Here is a 26,577-nt window from a genome sequence, read left to right on the forward strand (position 1 = left end):
AACATCAACAGTGAAGAGCAAGCCATCATCCAACTTGCAGGCCCTGCCACTCCCTTGGGGCATTTGATCCCCTAGTCCATTGCTCAGTTATAGCTGTGCCCCTGGTCATTGGTCCATGTAACCCAGTGCTGTCTACCCTGATCAGCAGTGATTGCCTGGGAAAGGACTTCCCATTCTTGCTAAAAGAAATCATTTAAACTGGTGGTGTTTCGGGACTGAACCTGGGACCTTCTGCATATAGAGCAATGAATTTTTTCACTGAACTATGGTCCTTCTGACCATTGGTTGCTTTCACATCATCTGCATGCAGATCCACTCTTATCTTCCTGCTGTACACAATTTATTTTAATAGTAAGTTAATAGACTGACTGACACGTGTTTCACTCCTGCAGGCACCATTTTTCTTATAGTGTCATCTGTGCATTGGAGATTAAAAGTGGCAAAAATGCTTGCCTATATTCCCATTACTGGGCTCATGATTGCTTTACCTCTATTGTTTTTTTTCTGCTCAGACACCTCCCAGCTATTCATCTGCAATTATCCACCGTTGTTGTTCCTGCTGTTTTAAAATATTGCCTGCGTCTTCTCAGGAGAGCTAAGGTTTCTAAAACCATAGAATGAAAATATACTGTAGAAATCAGTATTAGAATGCAGTATAATTTTAAATTAAAACTTGTTTTCAGAAGCCAGAAGAGATACTGGTATAGCCATCAAAAACCGCACACACTGAACATAAATACATTTGCTGATTTGATTATAGCTTGTAATGAAATTGTTGCACTTAGCTCCAGCTACTTAAGACTGCAACATACACTCACTAGATGGCAGCCTTTCCCCATCTCTGCATTATTAGGAACTCTAGCGTTAAAAATTAACAAAATCTAAAAATATATTTTGTCAAACAAAAGCAACTTCTTAAAATAAAAGTTTTGTGCAAGTTTGACTTAGTAAATAAAATAAGCTGTAATTCATTTATATATATATATGAAACATGAGGATCTAACAAAACGTTTTTAGCAAAGAAAATGCACGGGAACTTCCACTTGTATAATTTTTTGTGGATATTTACTTGTCAAGGAGCAAAGCCTGAAAAGACTCTTTGCTGAAACAGTAACTTTTTAATGTTTTACAAATCATGTGGATCTAGTTATAACACCAAACAATTGTTATTTCTGCAGAATGCACCAATATTTGAAGCGGGGAAGATCAGAAATATAGTTTGGTACTGAGTGAATCATGTGAAGTGTGAAAAATCAATCTAAATTCTAATCTTCATATAACTGACCTGCAACATAACTGACCTGCAACATACTGTTCAGGCACTGTTGTAACTCGTCTTCTGTGCCAAGGGCCTATCTCATTCATTCCTGCTTTGGTATTAACTGCCAGCAATGGGATAATCAGGAATTCTACCATTCTGAGTAGGCTGTAAGACGACCTGTGCTAATCCCACTCTTGCCAGCAGTGCAAAAAGCATCACAACCATTCCCATCTGCTATACAGATGAACACAGGATCTGACTTGATTAATGTCAGTGGTAGCATGGCTGATCGATCCCAAATGCACATCAGCATTCATTGACTATAAATCAAACTTCAAAAAGGAGAGGGAGGGAGGGAGGAGAGAGAGAGCGCTAGCTGATAGCAGTAAAGCCCTACTCTGTTGTTCTAAGCCCAGAACAAGTTCAGCTGAAATAAGTGAAGCTTGCTTTTCCAGAGTCAATGGCTGACATGCAGCACAGACGTACGAGGGCAGAACAAGAGCTCCTCACAAGGAAACAGTAAACTAGCTATGTGCAAGGTTTGGCTTGCAGCCCAGTGCAGGCTGAGAGGGATGGAGACATGCTTTTCACTTCTATTCCTGCAAAAGCCTTTTTGTTAGAGTAGAGTGTCCCTGAGGGCCACACAACCCTCAGGGACACTTTCCTGGCAGAGAAAAGGTCTTTTGTGCAGAGAGGAGAGAAGCAAAAATTAGTTCCACATCCCCCTCCACCCACATTGTGCTGCAAACTAAGACTTTTACACAGGTAGTTTACTGGCTCCTTGCATGGCAAGTTCTTGCTCTGCCATAAAGCTGCACTGCAAGTCAGCCAATGTAAAAAACAAACAAACATAATGTCAAAATGGCAAGAATAAAAAGCTTGTTGCATTTGCATAAAGCCAACTCAGTGAGACAAAATAAAATAATATGATAAGATTCTTCGAATGCAGGTTTGCATAACTCGAGACCCATCAATCCAAAAACAGCCCACCATCCTTGTATTGAAGCCTGACAGAGGCCTGACAACCCTCTTCATTTTCAGTCTTGGCAAGACAGCAAAATCTGGAGATTCTGGACCATTAGTCCAATATACAAGTTGTGCGGGCTTGTTCTAATTTTTAGTGTAGAGCAGTGATAGGCAAACAATTTGAAGTCAAGTCAAGTCAAGTTTTATTTACGGTCCTAGACTAAACAATCCATACATGCAAAAGGCGAAACAAATTTATAAGAAACTCTATAGATTCTCATTATACATCTTAAAAGCAATATAGCAAAATTTAGCTACAGTGTTAAACATTGAAACATCCTCATCAGAAAGTAGAAATTTAACAAGTTGTTCAGCAGATTGCTCTGTCTGTTTACAGACCAAAAGTAAAATTGCCTATGAGTGCTCCCTCAATTGCCTATGTATTTTACAGGATAATAGAATATGCTCGATAGATTCTATTTCCACATATAACATCTCTGTGAGTCCAAACGCAGAGTCTCTTCACGTTACTGACCAAGTCTTATATACCAGGCCAAAAGACGCATTTGCCTATAAATTCAAGTTAATAGAACAGAAATCCAGACTGATTCAAAAATCCAGACAGGACCAAGGTCTAGGGATGAGCCTGAAGCATGGTTTTAGGTTTGGGTTAAAGGCAGAAAATCAATTGCATCTAAGGACACTGACTAAATAGGCTAACATGTTCACAGTGCATCCATATTGGAGCCGGGGTCTATAGCAAGACAGATAACCCAAAGCTAGACACATAACCCAAGGGGACTGGTTTTTAGCTACTGCTACTTAATTGTTTCATACCTGTTCCATATTGCATGAAACATTCCACAAGAGTGCAGCCTTAGCAAATATATGAAATCTTCACTTTTACAGTGAGTTAGCTTGAATGGGACTTTTTGGGTATGCTTTCCTGCTAGGCTTGCCGCTTTGGAAATGGCTATAGCTGATTTAGGTAGCAAGACAATGTGTATTTCAAGGGGCATATGGCCATTCAATTGACCTCAGTTTCGGGGGTCAGCCAGTGGAAACAGGCTTTCACTTGAACTGACATTCTTGAGAACACTACCCTTAATTCATTGAATTACTGGCATGTTAAATTGCCAGGTTTTGCATTATGAAATACTCTTTGGAGTAGTTGTCAGATCAATAGTAGCAACTCAAGGCAAGAGCCACAGCTTACTCTACTTGCCAGATGAACCAATATATGAATTTCCAATAAAAGATATTGCTGCCTTTTCTCTAATGGGTGATAGAGATCCATGATCACAAATGTGTTCTAAGTGATTCATTACCACCACCACCACAACTGCCAGTAGAAATTCACATGTGAATTACTTTTATCTGCACTGTAGCTGTAAATTCTAAACTGAAGTCAACCCCTGGTTTTGAAATCTTTTCATATTCTACATATGTTTAATCATTTAAATAAAAATAATAAACTAGGTGTTACTTTCTTATGTAAGCATTGCCACTAACACTGAAATATCAGTGTTATAGAGGAAGCTGGTGTACTCTTGCAGTGTTTTTTTTTCAGGTTTTTTTTAGGACAGCAATACATATTGTGGTTCCTGTGAGAAGCACCAGTGTTAACATCTGTGCTTTCTGCAGAAAACATGTCTAGCATGAAAGCAACAGATGCACGTACATGTACTTTAAAATACCTATTTATGTGCATCTGAGAAGCCTGACTCTATTAATCAACATTTCTGCAATGCATCATACAGTATCTACAATAGATTTCAGGAGTATGAGCTTTTAAAGGAGGCAGGGATTCTATCCTAACAACCACAAACTCATTTGAAAGTTTAGATTTCAGTTTTCTATCATAATCTGATATTGCTAATTTGATATGTCATGTTCCTGTTCCTTTTTATGAATCCCCTCTGCAGTTTCAGTGCAATGGAGCATCTGTTGGCTTTCAGAGTTGATCATCCTTTGATATGGTGTTTTCTCCCTCTCTTCCCACTATACGAAAATCCAGAGATTGTGCCTACTGGCACATTTACTCCAAAATATGTACTTTGGTGTACTCTGAAAGACTTAAAGTAGCCCATTTATAATGCTAAGTGGGCAGAAATAAAGCTATTCTTCCAAGCAGACTGTTCTCAAAGCAATATTCTTGACTTTATGTTGTGAAACCAATTAGCTGGAATTCACCCATCAATCATTCTTGGGTATATCAAACCATCTCACAGTACCAGCACACTTTTTATTATAGCATAGGTCCTGAATTAATTTTAAATCCAAACCGTGCTAGAGATAATAATTAACCTAAGCAGGACTGCATCATTTTATTTATATATTTAGTGGTTGACATTCCTCATAGTTCTCTGACAATGGAGGAAGCCTGCAGAGATGCAAAGAGGTTGGAACCTAGCAGTTTGTCTTCCTTCTTCTGCAGCTCAGCAGCAACAGAGGTGGGGGGGAAGCGATTTTCACTGCTCACCTAAAGTCCTTCACCTAAAGGACTATTCACCTTCAGAAATATGTCCCTGAGGACTGGGCAACTCTCATGGATACATTCCTAAAAATAAATAGTCCTTTTGGGGTGGGGAGAGAGCAGAGAAACCCACATACCCCTCTTCAGGATGCTCAAATTGATCTAGGTCTCAAGTTGCTAAAACTGTTTGAATACTAGATATTTGTTTGCCTAGTTGTCCTAGAGCTTCCCATTGGGCCCTCAGCCTGATCCCAAATATTCTCGCCCTTTATGCACAACAGAAGCAGTGAGAGGGACAGGAAGGACTACTGTTTTGTCTTCCAGTGCATCTGGGGCTTAAAGGCTCGGGACAGATTTCCAAGTTTCAACTTGAACAATCTTAGCTTCGCAAATTCAGATTCTCACAAATAATCAAATGAATTGTAATGTTTCTTATGTTGTACCTGAAATATTTCAGATGCTAATTGCAAGGCACATATTAGGTCTGTGCATGCTGGAAAATATTGGATTGAATATTATGAATTAATATCGGAACTGGGCACAGGGAGGGTGAAAAATATTATTGGTATTGTTTTTAGAGTTCTGATTGAAAATCTGATAAAAATGTGAAAAATTCCCACTTACGGCATCTGTGATAACTGTTCTCCATGCTCCCCACACCCATTTTTTTGTTAGATAAGGTGCTCCTGTGCACCTCCACTATTGCAAAAGGAAGAAAACTATATAGACATCCTTTTGAAGTAGCACCAAAAACACAGCCATCTATGGGGGGAAGAGGGGGGAAGATTTCCCTCTTTTTTTCTTCATTTTGCAACAGTGCAGGTCCACAAGGACACTTTTTAAAACCCCAAAGACTATGGGAAAAGAAAAAATTCAGAACACAGTAATGGTCAGGCAAAAAGCTCTGAAATTTGTCACACAGGTTGAGGAGGATGGCAGATTTGGTATATTTAATTTCAAGTATATTGGTCCAGCTGTTCATTTTTAATTGCTAATTAAAGAACTGCAGAAAGTGACTGTAGACACCATTTTGTATTTCCACCATTTTCTATTCCAGCATTCTGAGATTTTTACTAATATTCTGAGAGCCATTCTAATAATTCTGATCGGAAAGAGGCTTTCTATATCAGATTGGAATCATTCCTGATATGTCCAATATTCGGACCTGATGCTATTGAATATATCCAACTGCAGAGGCCTAGCATGTATAGTGCATTTAACAGTTAAAGAACACTATTTTTGGTAGCAAGAAACTAACTCCATCATTATCGGGATGCTATTTAAATTTAAATTGTGTATATATATATTTCCCTATAAGGATTGTGCAAAAACTGCTGCTGTTAACTGAAAATTGCACCTGTTAACTGAACAAAGAGGCACCTTTCAAAGTGGTGATTCTCTTACATTTAGCAGGGGGAGAACAACTGACCCTATCCAGCCCCAGCACAGCATCCCTCCAGTGGCTGTTGTTGGTATCTACATTTTAGATTGTGAGCCTTTTGAGACAGGGAATCATCTTATTTATTTATTTATTATATATTTTTCTATGTAAACCGCTTTGCAAACTTTTTTTAAAAAAAGCGGTATATTATTATGGTTATTATTATTATTATTATTTTATTTAATCTGCTTTGTGTTCTCTCAAAACAATTGAATTTTGAGTTCTTTTCTGCTGACCAGTTTTAAGACAGTTTAAAAAAACCTATTAGCTTTGCTATCAGCACTGTTAAAGCCCTGAGGGTTTTGCTATTTATTGGAATGGAGCTACGATTTCTATTCATCCTATATAAATCACAAGTATAATTTAAGTTCTCAATACAATAATAATTTTACATTTTAAAAGTTCCTTGCTTTATAGCCAATGCAGGGCACATAATGCATTGGTTTCCTTGAGTTTTCTCTTTTTTCTGCACACCTTTCTCATTTCTAAGAGTAAGCTATCAACCACAGTGTAAGTAATTACTGTTCAGTGCTTTTTTCTGTCATATTAAAATGTTATACAAGCTACCCTTTTGAAATTAATATGCTAGCTTCCCTCTTGAATCTCTGCAGGACATTTGTCCTATTATAGGAACATGTTTGCTTCTGCCAAGAGTTGGCATTTCCTTGCAACTAGTTATAAATTTGGAGCTGTAGGTAATTAGGGGTTGTATATGTTTTATTAAATTTACCTGATATTACTGGAGAAATAACCATACTCTGTTGTACTATGTCATTTTTTAAAGGCTGTTCTCCAGTCTGAGCATCATCACTGAATTAACTCATCCAGCCAATATGAGATTCATGCAATTCAGGGCAAAAGACTGCTATTCTCTTGCACTGTCTAAACTGGAGAAGGTAGGAAAATATTTCTTACGACCAGGTTCAAGTGAAATGTGTTATTCAATCAATCAATCAATCTTTATTACGGTCACAGACCAGCATAAATGTGTTATTCAGTCCTGCTAAAACAGAGCTGCAATATTTGTCAGCCCTCCCAGTTTCTACTGAGTAAAAGTATCCATAAGAAATTCTGAATTCAAAATGCAAAATGTATTTATTTATTTGAAACATTTTATATAACGCCCACTCCGAAGACTCTGGGCAGTGTACAAAAACATGCAAAACAAGACAGCATTAAAAATCACATTATCAATGCATCAGTCTTATCAGGATATCTTTACTTATTGAGTTTGGCAACAAAACTTGCCAAATATTGTGTTTGACAACCAAAGAAAATGGAATCTCATAAACAGTCAGTTCTCAAATATTCATTTCCTTTGCATGCTATCTATCAAATGCTATCATTTTTTTTTTAAAAAAAAAATCCATTGCTGCATCAGTGTTTTTCAAACCTCTTCCAAAAACCCCCCAGTTCTCTGGAAGCTTATCAGGCAGTCCTTTATAAGACCAGAAGAAGCTCTTGCCAAGCTTCCTTGAATGGGGAGATAGGAGGATGTTGCATGCAAGCATACTGGCCAGCAAGTAGGCTGGTGGCACCTTCCATCCACCTCCTCACAAATGGAAGAGGTGGTGAGATGTGTTCATTGTGGCAGCAGCTTTCCCCCCTTTTTATCCTGAAGGGGGAAAGGGGGAGGAACCACTGCTGTGTTCCCCTTCCTTTCACTGAGGAAGAGATGAGAGGAGGAGAAGCCTTCACCAAATCTCTCAGTGGCCACTTCTCCTCTTCTTCTGCCCTTTAGTTCAGCAAATGTGTCATCACAGCTGATTCTGGGAGGAAATCCCTTTCTTGAGGAGCAGGCAGGAGTAGACTACCACTACTGTGAATATTTATATACTGCTTTTCAACAAATGCTGTTTGATTCAAATAGAAGCCACGTTTTCCCTCCAGACACCAAATGAACTGTCTAAATCCAGTCTAATGAACTACCCTTAATGTAATATCTGCAAAGAAAAAATACAATCAAAGTTATACAATGGCCACTGGTGAAGATAGGAACTGAAATACATTTAAGCATTTTTAATTGGATCATGCTGAATTCAAAGTCTAAACTTGACATTTAGTCTTAGAATTCAGACTGAATTCTGAACTCATCCTTGGTTATAATAGTATTTTGCAGGCTAATTGGGATATACCATTTCATACCAGCTATCATTTGGCTCAAATACCAAATACTACAGGTTGAGTATCCCTTATCTGAACATCTGAAATCCAGAATGCTCCAAAATCCAGACACCACACCGTAACAAAAACCAAAAACAAAATGCCTCAGCTCACTCGCTCGCAGATTCCTAATTTTGCTGCTTTTAAACATGCAGTCAAAACCTACTTATTTCAGAAGGCTGTTAGTGACAGGGGGTTTGTCTGTAATTCTCTCTAGTTGCGGCTCTGTTTTTATTGTGAAGCTTTTTAATTTTTTTGATGTTCTTGCTTTGGCTCTAGAGGGAAAAGTGAAAGCCCCCCCCCACTCCCTGCTCAGTTTGGCGCCTGCTCTTTTGGTGTCTGTTTTGGTGCTCTAGATCCCATGTCCAAGGTATCTCATTATGCAAATATTCCCAAATCTGGAAAAAATGCAAAATCCGGAACACTTCTGGTCCCAAGTAGTCCGGATAAGGGATACTCAACCTGTATCTCATGTCACAACCAAATACTATAACATGGCAACTGCCAGATACCAAATATTGAACTAGGCACCCTGGCAGCTTTGGGAGATTTTGCAAAATATTGCTGCTTACCTGATCAAGTCATGCATGCAGTGGTTTTGCCCCACTCAGTTTAAAGAAGCACAAGGCTGGAAGTGTTCATAGACTGACTGAGGGGCCAGGTAGGCAGGGCAACATCGATGTTGGAGCTCATACCTGTATGCCCTCTCTCTGACCTGTCCATGAGAACAGTGTGGGTCTTGGCTGGTTGTCCTTTTGGGTCCAAGTAGGCTATTTGGCTCCCCATTTGATTGGCTTGTGATAAGTTGTAGGACTGTGAGGTTTTTGTTTTGGGGGTTTTTTTTGCCTGCCTCAGACTGTTCTCCATAGTTAGGTTCATAGTTGGTGAACCGGAGAGGAGAGCTGGTCTTGTGGTAGCAAGCATGACTTGTCCCCATAGCTAAGCAGGGTCTGCCCTGGTTGCATCTGAATGGGAGACGATGTGTGAGCACTGCAAGGTATTCCCCTCAGGGGATGAAGCCGCTCTGGGAAGAGCAGAAGGTTTCAAGTTCCCTCCCTGGCTTCTCCAAGATAGGGCTGAGAGAGATTCCTGCCTGCAACCTTGGAGATGCTGCTGCCAGTCTGTGAAGACAATACTGAGCTAGATAGACCAATGGTCTGACTCAGTATATGGCAGTTTCCTATGTTCACAACTGGCAGGTACAGGATGTGACTCAGGAAGCATAGGAAGTTTAACTATGAACACCCCGACACACTTGTTTGACATGAAGAGAGATTGTCATTCCCTGAAGAATTTGCTGCTTGGGGAATCTCATCTGGACCTTTTAATTTAACGTGGGGCATCACCAATCTTAATGACTTGAGGAGTGATGCTTCTGACAGACACATTTGGGTTGGCTAAGAGAAGCAGGGAACAGCCTTAGGGCTGTGATCCCACTCTCTGGGGTGTAATTGCCTAACAGATTTAGGGACAAACTGATTCTTGGGTCAGAATTGCTAGTCCCCACACTGTGAGGAACGTGAAGACCTCAGTCCCTCTACTATCATTTTCATTTGGTTGTTCAATAATAAAGGGCTGGTCCAGATGAACAGCTGTCTGCAGTAGCCCTTACACACGATAATGTTCAGGCCACAGTGTGGACACGTCTACCCTGGCATTACTCAAGGCCATGCCGATGCGATATCAGCACATTCTTTAATCATGTGTGAGTGGTTATCATCTGAATCACCCCTCTACAAAAACTATGAAATCTTGTTTAAACATTGTGCCTCCCGTCCTCTTCTGTCTCAGGCCCTCTTGCTTGCCCTTCTCCCCCACCATTGAAGGCCGCTCCGTACACCGCCTAGAGATTTCTATACTAGGCAGTATAGAAATACAATAAATAAATAAATTAAATGAATACATGAATGAATAAATAAAAATAAAATAAATAAATTGCTTGTTGAGTTTTTAAAAAAACCTTGCATACTTCCTGATGTCATCTAGTACTTGGCTTTAGGCTTCTTTAGAGAGGGAGCTAGATAAAAGTGGGGTGACAACAGGCCCTGCTCAGCATCTCACAAAAGAAGACCTGTCAAACATCTGCCTATAGACTGGAAAAATGGAAGAAGAGCTGCTTAACTGACTTCTAATCCAATTTCTAATAACACACAAGTAGAAAAATTAGCTTCGTAAAATAAATTTCTCTTTCATGTGAGAGAATTGGGCTATGGTTGTTGCTTTGTTCCATTCATTTCATCTTAGCAGTCAGCATGGCACATTTTTGCAGGTGGAGCTGTAAGTTCATTAAGTTGCACTAAACTCCCTCGTGCAAAATGAAATGCAATTAAAATTTGAGAGGAAATTGTCTTATGTGGTCCAGTGTACAGCTGATGGTTGATTCCTATGCTATGCTCCCCCTTTACAAAGGGACTCTAAAACTGAGGCAGTTGCCTGCAGCTAAAGCACACCAACATACATGGAGAATTGACTTCATGGCTTAATGGGCTTCTGAAGCAAGAACTCCCTGAGTCACAGGAGAACTCCATCTGCTGCTACAGCTGCACTTCCCTTGTTTTTCCTCATTGGAAATAGCTAAGCAATCATAGTCGGCATCAGAACAAGCAAGCGCCTTTTGCTCAGCAGAAAAATGTGAGGATGAAAAATACAGCAACCATATGTTCAAAGTCAAATTCTATACTTCTTAGTTTCTTCATAAAAAATAAAACTCAAGAAAGCTTCCATACAGCATCCTAATCGCTATATAGATTTGCAATTAAGGGGTGAGGAAATTGACAGTCTAAGCAGGCATTCATTCATGAATTTCTGTTGAAGATTGTGTCTGCAATCCTGCACCACAGTTAAGCTGCTTGAATCCTATTGGCTGACATTCCATTGGCAAAGTTGCACTCGCGCAAGGAGTTTGTATAGTTGTGCTTAAATAAAGATGTGTCAAGTACACAATCACACAAAAGCTCCATATAAAAGAAATGAGACATGCCGCAGTTGCACACTGGTGTGCAAGCATGTGAGCTGTAGCACAACACTCTTCTGGAACTCAAGTGCCGGACAGGGCAAGTGGCTAGCCCAACCTTTTAATGCTAGAATGGCACCCTTCTGCAACCACTTCATTAGTCAGGATGCCAGTCATTGTTTTTAGTTTGGTTTAAACAATCTAAGGCCTGGTTCACATATGCATGTGCATCCTTAACTTCATGACTGTCCACACATATAATGGTTGGCAAATGAATGGATGAACTGACACAGGGATGTGCAAAACTGGTTTGAATTAAACTGGGTTCTATTTGAACTGGCCCGGTTCAACTGGTTTGAGCTCGAACCAGACCAGCCCTTCAAAAAGGTCTGAGCTTGAGTTGAACAGTTCAGATTGAACCAGTGTGACTCAGTTCAACTGGTACACCGGGGGCAGCTCCCCTAGGCCCCACCTATGCTTCCGTCATCAGCTTGGGCTGGCAGGATAAGATAGGCTAAAGGAAAATACAGTTCTACTTTGAAATCATCTGAAAAGGGAATTGGAAATGGCAACCTCTCCTGCTTTTCCACAATAAGTTCCAAATAATACAGCTTCAGCATCCATCCCCTATGCCACCAACACTGGATTTTTTGCCATTAAAACAGGATTCATGCGTATCAGTAAGAGCAGATGAGGAATAAATTAAACATGAAGTCCATTGTTAGGTTAGGGCATTTCAGTTCCCAGCTTCTTTATGCAACTATATTTATGGTCATGTTCTAAAAGGCTTTTATGCAAAGTAATTGCTACATAAAGATCAATGGGAATTGCAAACAAAATGAATTAAAGGAAAAGCAGTCATATGAATATTTAATATTTCAATATGCACATAAATAAGTGTTTTCATTTAAACATGAATGAGAGAGATTGAAATTTCTTCAGCTGTCTAGTTAGGAAAGAAAATAAATGTTCAGTATTAGTGTATGTGGGCCTGAGGCCTGAAACATTTATGACTAGTTCACACTATCCCCACTCAGACATTATGTTATACATGCACACAGATGCATGAACATTAGGCCTATCCAAAGTTGGATTTGAAAATTCGGATTTTGCTCAAAATTGGTAAAAATTGAATCTGTCAATTAAAGTCAGAATTAAATCCAAAATTGAAATTAATCAAAATTAATTTTGGATGTACTTCAGAATTTTGGAATTAGCAAAATGGAATAGGATTTTCACCCACAGAGGTGAATGGGTTTTTTTTTTTTTTAAAAAAAAACAACAACAAAATTAAAAATCACTGGTTGGTCCTAGAGCCTTGAAACATATCGCACATGTGGGGAAGGAGGTCAGGGCTGCCTCTAGATAAATTGAAGAGAATTGTTCAATCCTTTAATTTTTATTGAATCCTGATTTTTGGTGAATTGTTGATATTTTTGTTTAAATTGGCTAAAAATGGTGAAATTTGTCTTTTTTCAAGCCATAACTTTACAAAAACCTATGAAACTGAAGATGCCCCTTGAACTATCATTCCACCAGCATGTGGAGGAATCTGCCCTTTGCCTTCATGAAAAGGGGTAACAACGTATCCCCCCCCCACTTTATATTTCCAGAATGGATGGGCATACAATTATTTATTTATTTATTTATTTATTTATTTATTTATTTATTTCATTTATATCCTGCTCTTCCTCCAAGAAGCCCAGAGTGGTATACATGGTTATGTTTCTCCCTGACAACGATCCTGTGATGCAGGTCAGACTGAGAGATACATGAGTTGTCCAGAGTCACCCAGTGAGTTTCATGGCTGAATGGGGGTTTGAACTCAGGTCTCCTCAGTCCTAGTCCAACACTCTAACCACTACACCACAGTGGCACACATGAAGTGAACATTGGTAGGACTCTGTAATTTCTTTTTCTTCAAATCTATGAGTTAATCCCCTGAATTTTTTTGAATTTTTCTCTCTTAAAAATTGCTAAAATGGTAGAAGCTGGCTTGTTTCAAACCAGAACATTACACAAAGTTCTGGATTTGAATCCCCTCTTTGGACCATCATTCCGCCCCCATGTGGAGGGGGAAAAAGGATACTCCTTTGATTTTATATTAATTCTTTCTTCCCCATTGCAGGAACAGGCAGTCCTTTTAAAACTTAACATATTTTAATCCCTTAATGACTAGAAGGGAAAGTGACAAATTCTTTCTAACTACAAAAAGATAAAATGTCCAAAGTACATTCACTTTTATTGACTCTGTGCTTCTGCAGTAAGGAAGACAAAATTAATATAAAACCAAAAGAATGTCTTTGTTGTTTTCCAAATGGGGGTGGAATGATGATCCTAGGAGGGCTTCAGATCAGGGTGGTCAGAACCTAAGGGGTATACTCATGGGTCAAATGGGCCGTAAGCCAGAATTTGGCTTTTAAAAAGCCAAATCTGGCCACCTAGCTTCAGATCCAGAAATTTTTTTTTTTTTTAAGCTCTGGCTTGAAACAAGCCAGTTTTAGCCCTTTCCCTATTTTTAGTCCACCTGCCAAATTCCCCCCAAATCAGTGGAGTTACTCATAGCCTTGAAAAAGGTAACACAGACTTCTGCCAATGTGGACTTCACGTGTGCCAGGTTTCATAACTGTATGCTCATTCATTCAGGAGATATAAAAGAAGGAGCACAGGAGGCATGCTGTTACACGTTTTCATGAAGGCAAACAGTAGATTCCTCCCCATGCTGGTGGAAAGATGGTCTACAGAGGGCCTTCCATTTCAGTTGTTGTTGTTTTTTAAGTTCTGGCTTGAAACAAGCCAGATTTCACCATTTTAAAAGAAAAAATTCAAGAATTCACCAAAAACCAGGAGATTGACCCACAGCTTAAAAAAAAAAATATTACACAGAGACCAAAAATCATGGGATCAACCAATTATCTTCAAACTCACTGGTGCAGGGGGGGGGCTAACCTCCCCCCCCCGTGAGGGAAGTTTCAAGGCTATAGGACCAATCAGTGCTTTTTGGTGATATCCCCCTCCCCATTAACCACTAGTGGGAAAATCTGAATTTAAGTTGGAATTTGGATTCGCATTTCAAATCAGATCCAATATCTGATATCGCCAGAGTCCATAGAATCTGAATCTGATATTGTCAAATTTGGATTGGATTGAATCCACCTTGAGTCATTTTTGGAAGGGCGGTATAGTAATCGAATGAATGAATGGATGGATGGATGGATGGATGGATGAATGAATGAATGAATAAATAAATTTTCTGAATGTGCACAGGCCTAACTTTTTTTTGGTATGAATGACTGTACAGGCTAACTTTGTTACTTATGGAGGTTCTGTTCCTTGCCTGCTGCTGCGAGTAACGAAGCATGGGGAAAGGGGGATTAGGTTCCAGGCTGGAGAGGGGGAAAAATTAAGTGCCAAAATGGCCCAGATCATATTGTTGCATGCTCTTTGAGTCCCCAGTGTGCCCAGGAATGCCCTCCAAAGGGCAAAATCCCCTCCCCCAGAAAACTGGGGTGGGGGAACTGTGGGGAAAGTCCATTATTTTAAGATGTGCCACAAAATGGCTCCTCCTGGACTCTGAGAGACAAAATGGCAGCTGGAAGTGACCTCCATGGTCACTTCCAGCCCTCTAGGAACTAAGGATATCTGGGTTTTAACCCCTTCATATCCTCGGATACTGAAAAAGTATTCCCTTCCAGTTTTAAATTGTGTTAAAGTTATGTTATTGTTTTGGGTGGTGTATACATTTGATAGATAAATTTTTAAAAATGGTTTCTATGAGACACCCCACAGATATGTGGGGCTGCAAATAGCGGTTCCGCAGATAATGAGGTTCTCTTGTACATGCATTCATTTTAAATGTGAACCTGGATACAGATCTTCTCAAATGCAGGATACAGATAGGAAGTGTACTCCTGAATGTGTGTTGAACATAACATCTGAATAACTGTATGTGTGTACAGATCTATATGTACATACACTGTACATAGATTATATGTGTGTTGAGCATAAATATGAATAAGACCAAGGTGTCCAGCATATTTATCCAGGCTTGCATCTTTCCTCTCACCACACACATACACTTAGAAACCTTTGTTCAAATGGATGCTTGTGCACTTACAAGTTTGTGGTTGTATCCTTCACATAACCTGTCTACTCTTTTTTGAGTAACATGGGCAAAGCTATTTCATACAAAATGTCCTATCTAGTATGTACACCTCAGCTTTGCTTTTCTGACCCACCATAGCCCTCTTTAGACATTATTTTAAAAATGCTGTTCACAGGTACGGTGACTAAAATGGGACTGGAAGTCCTGCCCCATCCCAGTGACCCACCTCTTTGCAGGTACTAGTCCTGGGTCTGCTAGAGTACATCTGTAGAGACCAATGACATACCTGTGAGGCTAAAGGGGAACACCCATACTCACAGAATCAGCGCTCATCTCTTTAGACAAATGCCACCATATTCGTGACTAGTGCCTAAGAAGGGGTGAGTGACAGGGATGGGGCGGGACTTCCAGCCCTGGTTTAGTCACTGTACTCTTGTAGAGCATTTTGTTTATAACATCTGAAGAGGTATCATGTGTACAGCATATTGGACTGTGTCTTATTCTTGAGCTCAGAGGAACTGTCTATGAAACTAAGAACCAATCACATGCAGGTTTTTCATGTCCTGCCCGTTTTTCTAAAGAAAGGGACCTACTTGGTGAGGTTCAGAATGAAGGGCATACTTGTTTATTTTTTAAGACTATCTTGGTTCTAGTCTATTGCTGTAAAAGAGACAGATAATGGTAAAAGTGGCAATTCCTTCTAACAGTTCATCCTAGGTTGTGTTGATTATTCACTTGTTAACTTATTATACACATCTTTCAAAAATTTCAAAAATACATCTAAATTAAGGTTTTCATGCCTTGTACATATATATACATTTGATTAATTCATTGGCTAAAACAAAGGTAGATGATTGATTTGCTTACAGTTTGTTAATGCCCCTCCTTCCCTGGCACCCAGCATGGCATTGGAGGGAGGACAGAGTTGCATCCTGCTTCAGCAGAGGTGGGACATCTCCTCTGCATTATTACAGTGCTCATTGGGCATTTGCCTGCCCAGTCAGCAGAGTGTGGAGCAGCTGCTTCGTAAGCTGGGTCCACCTCTTGCTTGGGCCTTTTTGTTGTTCAGCTCTGCATCCACCCACCAACTCATTTCTCAGTGTGGAATTAGCTGGTTATCTATCTGGAGGCAAGTAGACATTTCTTATCCTGACTACAATTTCCCTTTTAGCGTAGATTCTCCACCCCACCTACTTCTCACTGGTTTCCCTTTGGGGCAATCTTGATCCTTAGTGGCAGTGGCCCCAGTGTAATCCCTGGTCACACTAGCAGGTGAGTTGTGAGTATGGGGAGCAGCTTTAGTACTTTCTTGGCGTGCATTCGGTGGCACTATTACAGTGAAGGGGGGTTTCTATGGAACAGCCTCTCAGGGGACTGAGGTCCAGGAGTATTGGGATTGGAACCTAGACTGGAACCTTTTGGGGATTTGCTTGCCATACCCATTCAGAACTATGTGGCTTGGGCAATTCCTTCCCCTGCTCAATAAATTGTGTGGCCTTGAGGAGCTGCAAGCAATCATGTGACTGCTACAGGTCTTGAATTCCAATTGACTCACTGGATATTGGGGGAGGCAGTAATCACTTGTTGAAAGTGCCTCTATTGAAGATTTCCTACCAGTTCTTTAGTTTATTTCTTACATTGCAGAACTTTGTTGCTGTTTAATAAAGTGTGGCCCAAGTTTTAAAGCCATCACACATGTCTTGTCTCGTAACTCTTAAAGGATCCAGGCCAGTCTGTTGACAACCCTACTTTTGATGCTCTCATTTTATGTAACCAAATGCTGTTCTCACCTTTTGGTGAGGGTCGTCTTTGTGCCTAGCCCAAGTGGGGAGTGGTTGGGTAGAAGAGACTGCAGTGGGGGGGAGCACAATTGCAGTGGTGACACCACATCACCTTCCAAGTTGTCGCACCCCTTGACCAGACAGCTTGGTGCTGCAATGAACCAGAAGGTTCTCAGTGATGGATAAAGCAACATTATGCTACAATTGCCATGTTGGAATAGACTAATGGCCAAATTCAACATCCTATCTACCTGCCAGATGTTACTGGGAACTTCACAACCAGGACATGAGGGTGACATTCATTTCCTGTTGTCAATCCCTTGCATCTGGTAGTCAGCGGTATATTCTCTTGCTCCAAACCTTCTGGTAAGGGTGTGCATTTTGGAATTTTCTTGTTTCGATTTGTATCTGGATCAAAACATCGCCGTTTTGTTTTGTACCCAAATTTTCTGAATCCGAATCAGCCCTGTTTTGTTTTGTAGCCAAATTTTCCGAATCTGAATCGATTTGGATTTTTAAAAATGGTCGCAGGGCAAAAAGAGTGGGTGGTGGTGGTAGTGTCCAATGGGTGGAAGCTACCACCCAAATTTCAAAGGAATTAGGCAAAGGGCTGATTTTTTGTGTGAATTTTTTTTAAAGTTTACACAACTTTAAGAATTTCCCCATAGGGAATAATGGGGATTCCAGCAAATGTATCGCTTCAAATCAAGGGGAAAGGGATGACCCAGAGCAGAGTGTGGTGGGTGATAGTGCCCAATGGGGGCAAGGAAACTTCCAGAATTATTTCAAAGGAATTGGGCAAAGGGCTGATCTTTTGTGATTTGTTGAAGTTTACGTGTCTTTAAGATTTCTCCCATAGGGAATAATGGAGGTTTCAGCAGCCCCATAATTCCACTTGGGGGCACTGGGGTTGCCCAGAGTGAGGGGTTGTGTAGTGCACATAGGGTGCCAACCACCCCCATACCCACAAGCCTGTGGGGTACTGGGTTTTGTTGTTTCTGAGGTGTTCATTGTAGATTCTCTAGTAGCATATGAGATTTTCAGTGAAAAACAAGAATCCACTCTCATATGCTACCAGAGAATCTACACTCAGAACACCACAGAAACAGCAGAACCCAGCACCCCATGGGCTAGCAACCCTTCCCCTGGCCAATGTGGGGTCAGTAAAGAGTGGGAAGAAGCAAAAGAGCCAATGGGGAACAAGGAGGGAATTGTCAGTAGGTCAGCCCATGATTTAGGTCACTGATCAGAAGGCTGGAAGGGTGGGAAATTCAAAGAGATGTCAAACACAAAATGGAGACTGACTCAGAGATCACCACAAAATGGAGGTCCGAAACAACAAAACGTTTTGTAGCCAAAACAGGGATGTTTTGTTTTGTATACAAAACTTTTGGATCTGGAAAATGGGTGTTTTGTTTTGTCTACAAAACACCCGAAACAAGCTGTTTTGGGTACAAAACATTTTGTATCCGAAACGTTTCGCACATCCCTACCTTCTGGAGCTCAGCAATATTGTTTAGTTTAGTTTCTGTGTAAAGGACCTCCTTTTCGCACATAGTTCTCTTCTGCCATCTTTCCACTTGCAGAAGCTCTTGCTGTGAAATATGTAGGAGGACAGCATGATCTGATTCAAAATAATTAAAACTGTCATGGTGGTTTTCTTTGTGCCGTAGAGTAAATTGTATCTCTATCTCCATGCAACTTGGATGATCAGTTAAAAATTCATGAGTGCGATTACTGCAGCAATTCAAATAGGATCTGTTTTCAGCACAAATCTCAGTGGACAGGGCCAGAATTAACATCCAAAGCCACGTTCCATTATTCATAAAGCAGATGTAAACTTTGAATGCAAGTCAATTGACATGTTAGTGCTGTGTTAACAGCTTCAGTTCTGTAATTACTGGCAAACAATGATTTTTTAAAAAAAACAACTGGTGGTTGATTTTTTGGGTCAATATTTCGTGCATCATTTCAATAGTAAAACAATTTAGATTTCTTTTCCCATAATGGGGAACCACAGAATATTGGTCTTGTGTGTGGTACAGCTGGAATGAAATTAGTACCCTGGATAATATGGGGTTCCCACCTACATAAACTGTAATAAATAATTACAATAGCAACAACAATAAACCCTCATTCCTCAGCCAGTGTCTCAGTGGGCAATCTTAGATAAGGTGGCTTTACCTCAGCCACCTCTTATAAAGATAAACAACCCAAGGGTTCTTGTGAGAATATATGAGATAAGAATAGTATTGCATAGTATTGTGAACAGTGATGACTCATCTAACCTTCTAAGGCTCAGAAAACACTGTGATCTCTCCACAGTCTTATGGGGAAGGGGAGGTTGCTTGGTATATAGTTAAGTTGTTGTGGCCTTACTTTTCAGCAGCTTAGGAGAGCAAGGTTGAGTTGTTCAGAGATAGACCCAGTTGCTGTGAAGTATGGATACATGTCTGTCTCTTTATGATGGAAGATCCTATCTTATCTCCTTGTATCAGTGGTTTTCAAACTGTGTCCTTGGTCCTTAGAAACTTATCCATCAATATAAGGATCACCAGTGATGTACAACCTGAGGCACAGGTTGCCAGTGCCTATCACTACCACTTTTCCTGTGCCCTGGCAGCATATGGGTAATGCCATCTGAGTCACAAAGGTAAATGGTGAGGACTTGCAAGCCTGCTTGACAGCCCACATAAAAGTGAGAATGTGCCCTTAGAAGGCCTCACAAAAACCTCTGGAAACAGAGTGGACAGAAGTGGGTTTGGAAGCCACTGCCTTACATGAGAAAAGATATTTCTTGTTGATGGATGGGGATTAGGGGCATAAAAGTACTTGTTCATAGAAGCACTGACTGAAAACCATATAACTGCCCCCCCCCCACTAAAGAGGAGTTGAATGATTTTTGTTGCTGTTTTTGCTGTTGTGCAATATAGCTGGCCGGAGACCGTAATAAAGTTGATTGGATTAGTTTCATTTGCCATGTTGAACTCTGTGGCGGACATCCTGACTAATTCTGCACACGGACCTATTTCCAGGTTGCACAGAGTGCTAGTTCCAGAAGATGGGATTGGCAAAAATTGTCCCCCTGCACATGAGCCCCCATGCTTCCAAAGCAGCCTTTTTTAGTTGCACGCGTGCAGCATTGGTCAGGATGTTGAACACATTTTTTCTGCACATCAACAGTGCCAAATAGATTATACAACCTTAGGTGGGTGTATGAGTGCCTTGGAAGAAGATGGCACCCTTACAAAATCTGCAGCTTCTCAGGAAATGCTTGTTCAAGTGGTGTATTAATGTAAATGAATCAGCAATATTATAAGGAGAAATTTATTTGCGTAGGATATTATCTATAGAAGCCCTAATGTGCAATTTACTTAATGTTTTAAAGCCCTAATGTGCCATTTACTTAATGTTTTAATGTGGTGTCTTCCCCCCCCCCCCCCGCTCTGTTTCCTCAACCTGAACAGAAAGAGAGAGAGAAGGGATCAAACCTGGCATTCATGTTTCGGTTGCCCTTTGCTGCTGGTAGAGTTTTCAGTATCAGCATGCTCGACACCCTGCTATACCAGGTACTGTGAAGAACAGAATGCATACTTCTTTATACATTCTAATTATTTTGCCTTTTCCTTTCCAATGGGATTCAAGCCTGAGTGTCTAGGCCTAAGGTCTTATGAATGGCTGTGTCAGCCAAATAGCAGTCAGGAGGGGACATGATGCGCACTGCACCCGCGCAGTGACCTATGACATTGTGCCAGAAGGATCAGGTCATTGTGAGAAAAAAGATGATAGCCACCGCAAAAACAGGATGGCTGCTATTCTGCCTCCCCCATCCCCCACCCCCACAATGATGCCCTGGATCAATGCACTTTGCACGGCATTGTGGCCACCTTGTGCAAACTATCTGGAACAACTACGCCAGTCCTTTTCCATTTTAAAATTTATTTATTTATTTACATTTAGATCCCGCTCTTCCGCCAAGGAGCCCAGAGCGGTGTACGTGGTTATGTTTATCCTCACAACAACCTTGTGAGGTAGGTTAGGCTGAGAGATATGTGACTGGCCCAGAATCACCCAGTGAGCTTAATGGTCAAATGGGGATTTGAACTCGGGTATTGCCAGCCCTAGTCCAACACTCTAAGCAGTACTCTCACTTCTCTGCTGCATTGTTAGGTAAGCCCCCTCTGTTATTACAAAAATTAACAGAGCTAATGGATTAATCAAATAGTTTATATGTTATTCTGTTCATTTGTTCGCCATAGGTATTCATTAGGAATGAAGAAATATTGAACCAAATGGGCCTGATTCAGTTGATTTTTTTTTATTTCTTCCAAACAGCTGCATACAGCTGTCCCATAATTGCTTTGACTCCTTCACTTCCTTTCATGTTTCCTATCTTATCTGAACATCTTCTGCAGCAAAAATAATTCCCTTTTCCTTTTTAACTCGATTGAGGCCCTCTCATGGTTGCTCTAAATACAACCCAGCAAATCTGTACCAGCAAAACAACCACCAAGCAGCTCCCTTAGGTATGTTAACTAGTACTGTGGCGGAAATGAACTATAAGAAAATATATCTCTTTTTTATAAAATCAAAGTCAAGTGAACAAGAGGCTGAGCACACAATAAAAAGAACTGCAAGACACCCATTTATCACCATTTTTCAATACTAGCTGTAGTGTTAATGAATATCCTGCAGCTGAGAGGTTATTAGGGAACTGAGAAGTTTTAAAGAACTCCAGCATGCCAGCTACTTGACCTCAGTTGCCAGAAGCCTTGGAGGGAGGAGGAGGCTTTAACATCTGCTTCCCAGAGACAGTGGCGGTCCAGTGGTGAGAGCCTGTGTGGTTGCTGTCTGCTGTTGTCAGCTGGCCAGCCTGTGTGCCCTCTAGTTTGTGGGGCTGTGGTTGCCCTGCAGATGAGTCTGTGCAGGATCGGGGCCAGAGGGATTAGCCAGCAGTTCCTGAGGGTCAGCTTCTCAGATTAGCCATCTTTCTGGGCTTAGAAAAGGGCTGCTGCCCTGTGGCGGCAGGCCCGCCACTGAAGGGGTGATACCAAAGGGGGTCGCCCCCCTGGGGGAGCCATTTCGGGGGGCAATGAGGAAATGCTGTGTCAAATGCACTGACAGCTTTTAATGCCATCAGGACACATGTGTCAGCATGTCTGCTTTTTCATGTGTGGGGGTTCTGTTTGTGTACATCACCCCAAAGGGATCAGGAGTCTCATGGTTTATTTCCCATTCATACTGTACATTTTTATAAATGTTTCTGTGCTATGGGAATAACAGTATACTCAGTCATTTCTGTGATAAATGAGGTATTACACTGATGTATTCTCAGTGCACCCACCCCTTCATCACATGTAGGGGGCTGTGACTGTGCAAACCAGTCCATGGTAATCCCATCATAGGTGATCAGAGCTCAGTTTTCCGTGATTCAACAATTGTTTGCAAGTTATAATAGACCACTTATGTTTGCATACTTTGCACTGCTCATTTTAATATACAGATACCTTTGGCTGAAGAATTTATTAATTCTACATCAGAAGGTTTCAGTATGGAGGAGGAAATGTATGTGTGAAGAAAATAAGAGCCTAAACAAGGAGATGATGAGGTGAACAGCAAGTCCATCATTAAGGATCTCCTAAGTCAGGTCCTGACCAGGAACCCAGATTTTGCAACATGGTTATGACAAAGCAGTTATTTAACACTCTGGTTTATAATCTGAATAATTAGTGATGTTTTTCTCACTCATGTTTACATAGGGAGCTTATCAAGATGTCTTTAATACACATGAACACAAGGAATTAAATATTAGGGCCAATGTACACAGGCCACTTGGGGCTTTTTTAATTGGCTGCTCCCTCCATAAGGAAAACAGATTGATTAATTTGACCCAAACAGCAGTGACTGTCCTGCATACCATCGCAAACCTTGTCAGTGTGTGAACTGGGCAATGACATGCAAAATGGATTGATAAGGTACTGCCTTGAACTAAGTCAAAACACTGGACTATCTGTCCCACTACTATTTCAGTGGAATGCTAACGGCTGCCGAAGTTCTTCTTTCTCAATCCTGTTTTTGTTATATTGGAGATATGAGAGTTAGAACCTGGGTCTTTATAAATGCAAATAATATGCTTTACCATCTTGTGTCTCCCTTCTGAAGGGAGCATGACAAACAAGTCAGGAAGTCACTATAGACCAGGGCTGCTCAACTTCGGCCCTCATGCAGATGTTGGCCTACAACTCCCACAATCCCTGGCTATTGGACACTGTGGCTAGGGATTATGGGAGTTGTAGGCCAAAAGCAGCTGGAGGGCCTAAGTTGAGTAGGCCTGCTATAGACAAAGGGAAAAAATGTTTCCATGAACACAGTGAGGGGACATGGCTCCCAAGCAATGAGTGATGCACCAATTGATAAGTGAGCCACCACCACCACCACCACCACCCCCAATTAAATATATCCACTGCAAAATATATTTAATGTATTGGGTTACCAATTCTGTTTATGAATTTTAATTATTCGTACATGCAGTGAAGCATTTTTCTTTTCCAATTTTGCAGTCATTTGTTAAGGATTACATGATCTCTATCACAAGACTTCTGCTGGGACTTGATACTACACCAGGATCTGGGTTTCTATGTTCTGTAAGTTGTTGGTGTTAAAAAACAAAATTAAAAACCCACACAAAACTATGTGATCCCATATCCTCATTAAGTATGCTTTTCTTTGTATTACTCACCCCCTTTCCCCATTTAAGCATGGCCATCAAGTAAATCCTTAATTTTAGGCACCTGTATTATAAACACAAAATATTTTATTTTCTAAATCAGAATTGTGTTCTTCTTGTTTAGATGAAAATCACAGAAGATGATTTGTGGATCAGAACATATGCCAGACTTTACCAGAAGCTTTGTTCTTCTACTGGAGATATTCCAATTGGAATTTATAGGACCGAATCACAGAAACTTACAATGTCTGAGGTTTGGATGATTTGATATACATTTTTATGAGGAATGTTTCAGAGCGAATGTTTACTTGTATGGTATGTCTGATGAACTCTTTTGCAGTAAAAGTGGCTAAATAATTATTTGCTAAAATAATTATCTAGATTGCAGGTAAACCGAGTTTTACGTGGTGGTTCCAATCTCCACTACAACTGTAGATAATAGGCCTGTGGATAACAGGGCATTATTTATTTATTTAACATATTTTTATACCACCTCAAACTTAAGTCTCTGGGCGGTTTACATTAAGGCAATTAGAATTGTGGGGTGGGGGGTTTAGTAGGCTTGTGCCCGAAATGTTTCGGCAGCCATTGAAAAGGCCGCCAAAACGTTTCGGGTGTCGGGGCAGATTCGGTGATTCGGCGCCGGCGGGGGTAGGGCTTTAAGGGCGGGGGAGAGTGTACTCACCCCCCCCCGCCGCGTTTCCCCCGCCGGCGCTCTCCGAATTTGAAGCCCCTCGGGGCGGCAGCGTTCCTCCTTGCCGCCCCGTTTGCCCCCTCGGCCGGAAGTGGCCGGAAGTTCCGAGCGCGCGTGCGCGCGCACGACGGGCGCACGCGCGCTTGGAACTTCCGGCCACTTCCGGCCGAGGGGGCAAACGGGGCGGCAAGGAGGAACGCTGCCGCCCCGAGGGGCTTCAAATTCGGAGAGCGCCGGCAGGGGAAACGCGGCGGGGGGTGTGTGTACACTCTCCCCCGCCCTTAAAGCCCTACCCCCGCCGGCGCCGATAAATATCGTGCACATCCCTAGGGTTTAGGTTCCTGAAGGCTGGAAAAATTGGCAAAAATTGGCAAAACACACCCAAAAAGTGGGAGGAGTGCCCTACCATGCTGCATGGATTCCAGCTGTCCAGGAATGCCCCCTACAAGTCCCAAGTCCTCCATTTTCCCATGGAAAATCACATAAATATATATATATTTTTTTAAAAAAACAAGCCACAAAATGGCTCCTTTTCTGAAAATGGTGGCTGGAAATGATCGCGGAGGTCATTTCCGGTCACCCCAGCACAACATATACGTGGAAATTTTTTTGCTTTGTATGTTAAGGCCAGGTGTCAGTAACCTAGCCACAGAAACGTGGATGTCGGGTCCACAAATAGCGAGGTTTGGCTGTATAAGAAATCCTTATACTTTTGTTTTAATTTCTTGACATAATGAGATGACATTTGCAAGTTTAGTAGCCCCTTTGGAAAGCATTATAGTACCAGAATTGTAGGCAGATAGGTGTGAAGGTGTACCTGTAAAAGGAACATTTTGGATTTTCTTCTTTGTTTCTTTTCATAAAAGAGTGGAAGTTTGTACTACTGATAAAACTGCCCTCAATCCAAAAAACTGCATAGAGTAGTGACTGGAAGTGAAGTGGCGAAGTGACAAAGATTCATTTAAGTCCAGAAGATGGAGGGCGTACCTTTGGGAGCCAATTCCTGATAAATCACCACTTGCACAGAAAAACACTTCCCCTCAGAGTTGAACATTAGACATTTGTTCATCATGCAAGTTATTCCGCTAGGGTTCATGTCAGAATAAAAACACCCCAAAACCTACATATAGATTCCAGAAAATAAAGTACATTACATGTGACTGACAAGGTTTGGAAGGTTCTGTGCCTTGCTAAGTATATTAATTTGCATTGCTTTTCATCAGTGTTGAATCACTTAAATGAAGAAAAAGGGTGATTTAACAAATTAAAATTTGTGAAGCAAATTTACCATTATAATCAATGGGAATTTAACCTTACCAAAGATTAGGTTACCTTCCAGAGCTTTTGTAATCCTCAGAAATCTCTTCTCACTCCTTTTTCATTAGTGAAGATCATTGAAAACAATCAAGTGGAACAAGTGCCAGTTTTGTAGGGGTAACATTCTTAGTCATCACTGAGGGAACCAGCAGCCTATGATGAATGAGCTGTTTATTCTTCATTCTTGTCACTATACTGTGCCACCACCCAAAACTACCCCATCCATTTGTTAATACATTGGTTTTGTTTGTCCATGGATAATCTAAAACGCTTTCCTTCATGTCGCTGTACCCGGAACCAGAATAGTTGCCAATTGTCAGAATGCAAGATATGTGAAATTCATCACAACAACATTTAGCAGATACTGTATTAAATTTATATAGCCTACAATTGTGTACATTGGGCCCATTCAAACATTGCATTCTAGGGAGAAAACTGAGCGTTAGGTTCAGGTTTTTGTGTGTATTCTCCCTTTTATCTTGGAATGAAAACTACACATTACATTTAACATGTAGTTTGTGTTTTTGTGGGGTTGTTTTTTTACTTAAATAGGAGCCGTGGAGGTGATCAGCCTTGGAATCACAAAGCATGGAGAGGGGATATTTAATCTTTTCCTTGCATGCTGCTGTCTTGACAAAATCATGCCTCTGAAGCTGCTATAAATTCTGGAAGGGACACTTCTGTTGTTCCCAT

General features: G+C 40.9%; 1 protein-coding gene across 6 annotated transcripts in view; it reads left to right on the plus strand.

The window, feature by feature from the left end:
- KCNT2 (potassium sodium-activated channel subfamily T member 2) overlaps positions 1 to 26,577 on the plus strand; it is a 366,405-nt gene that overhangs the window by 323,525 nt on the left and 16,303 nt on the right. For 5 of the 6 annotated variants that reach the window (XR_008307289.1, XM_053250672.1, XM_053250674.1 and 2 more), the window contains 4 exons: positions 6,929 to 7,040; positions 20,614 to 20,715; positions 23,707 to 23,790; positions 23,998 to 24,126. Coding sequence is in view for 5 of the 6 variants with exons in the window: in XM_053250672.1 (XP_053106647.1) it covers positions 6,929 to 7,040; positions 20,614 to 20,715; positions 23,707 to 23,790; positions 23,998 to 24,126 (427 nt within the window). In the remaining variant the exon portion in view is untranslated. Of the gene's footprint in view, positions 1 to 6,928; positions 7,041 to 20,613; positions 20,716 to 22,649; positions 22,730 to 23,706; positions 23,791 to 23,997; positions 24,127 to 26,577 lie in introns of those variants that run through there. The other variant, XM_053250677.1, reaches the window with a different exon arrangement.

Source organism: Hemicordylus capensis, chromosome 4 (assembly GCF_027244095.1).
Source record: "Hemicordylus capensis ecotype Gifberg chromosome 4, rHemCap1.1.pri, whole genome shotgun sequence".
Taxonomy (NCBI): domain Eukaryota; kingdom Metazoa; phylum Chordata; class Lepidosauria; order Squamata; family Cordylidae; genus Hemicordylus; species Hemicordylus capensis.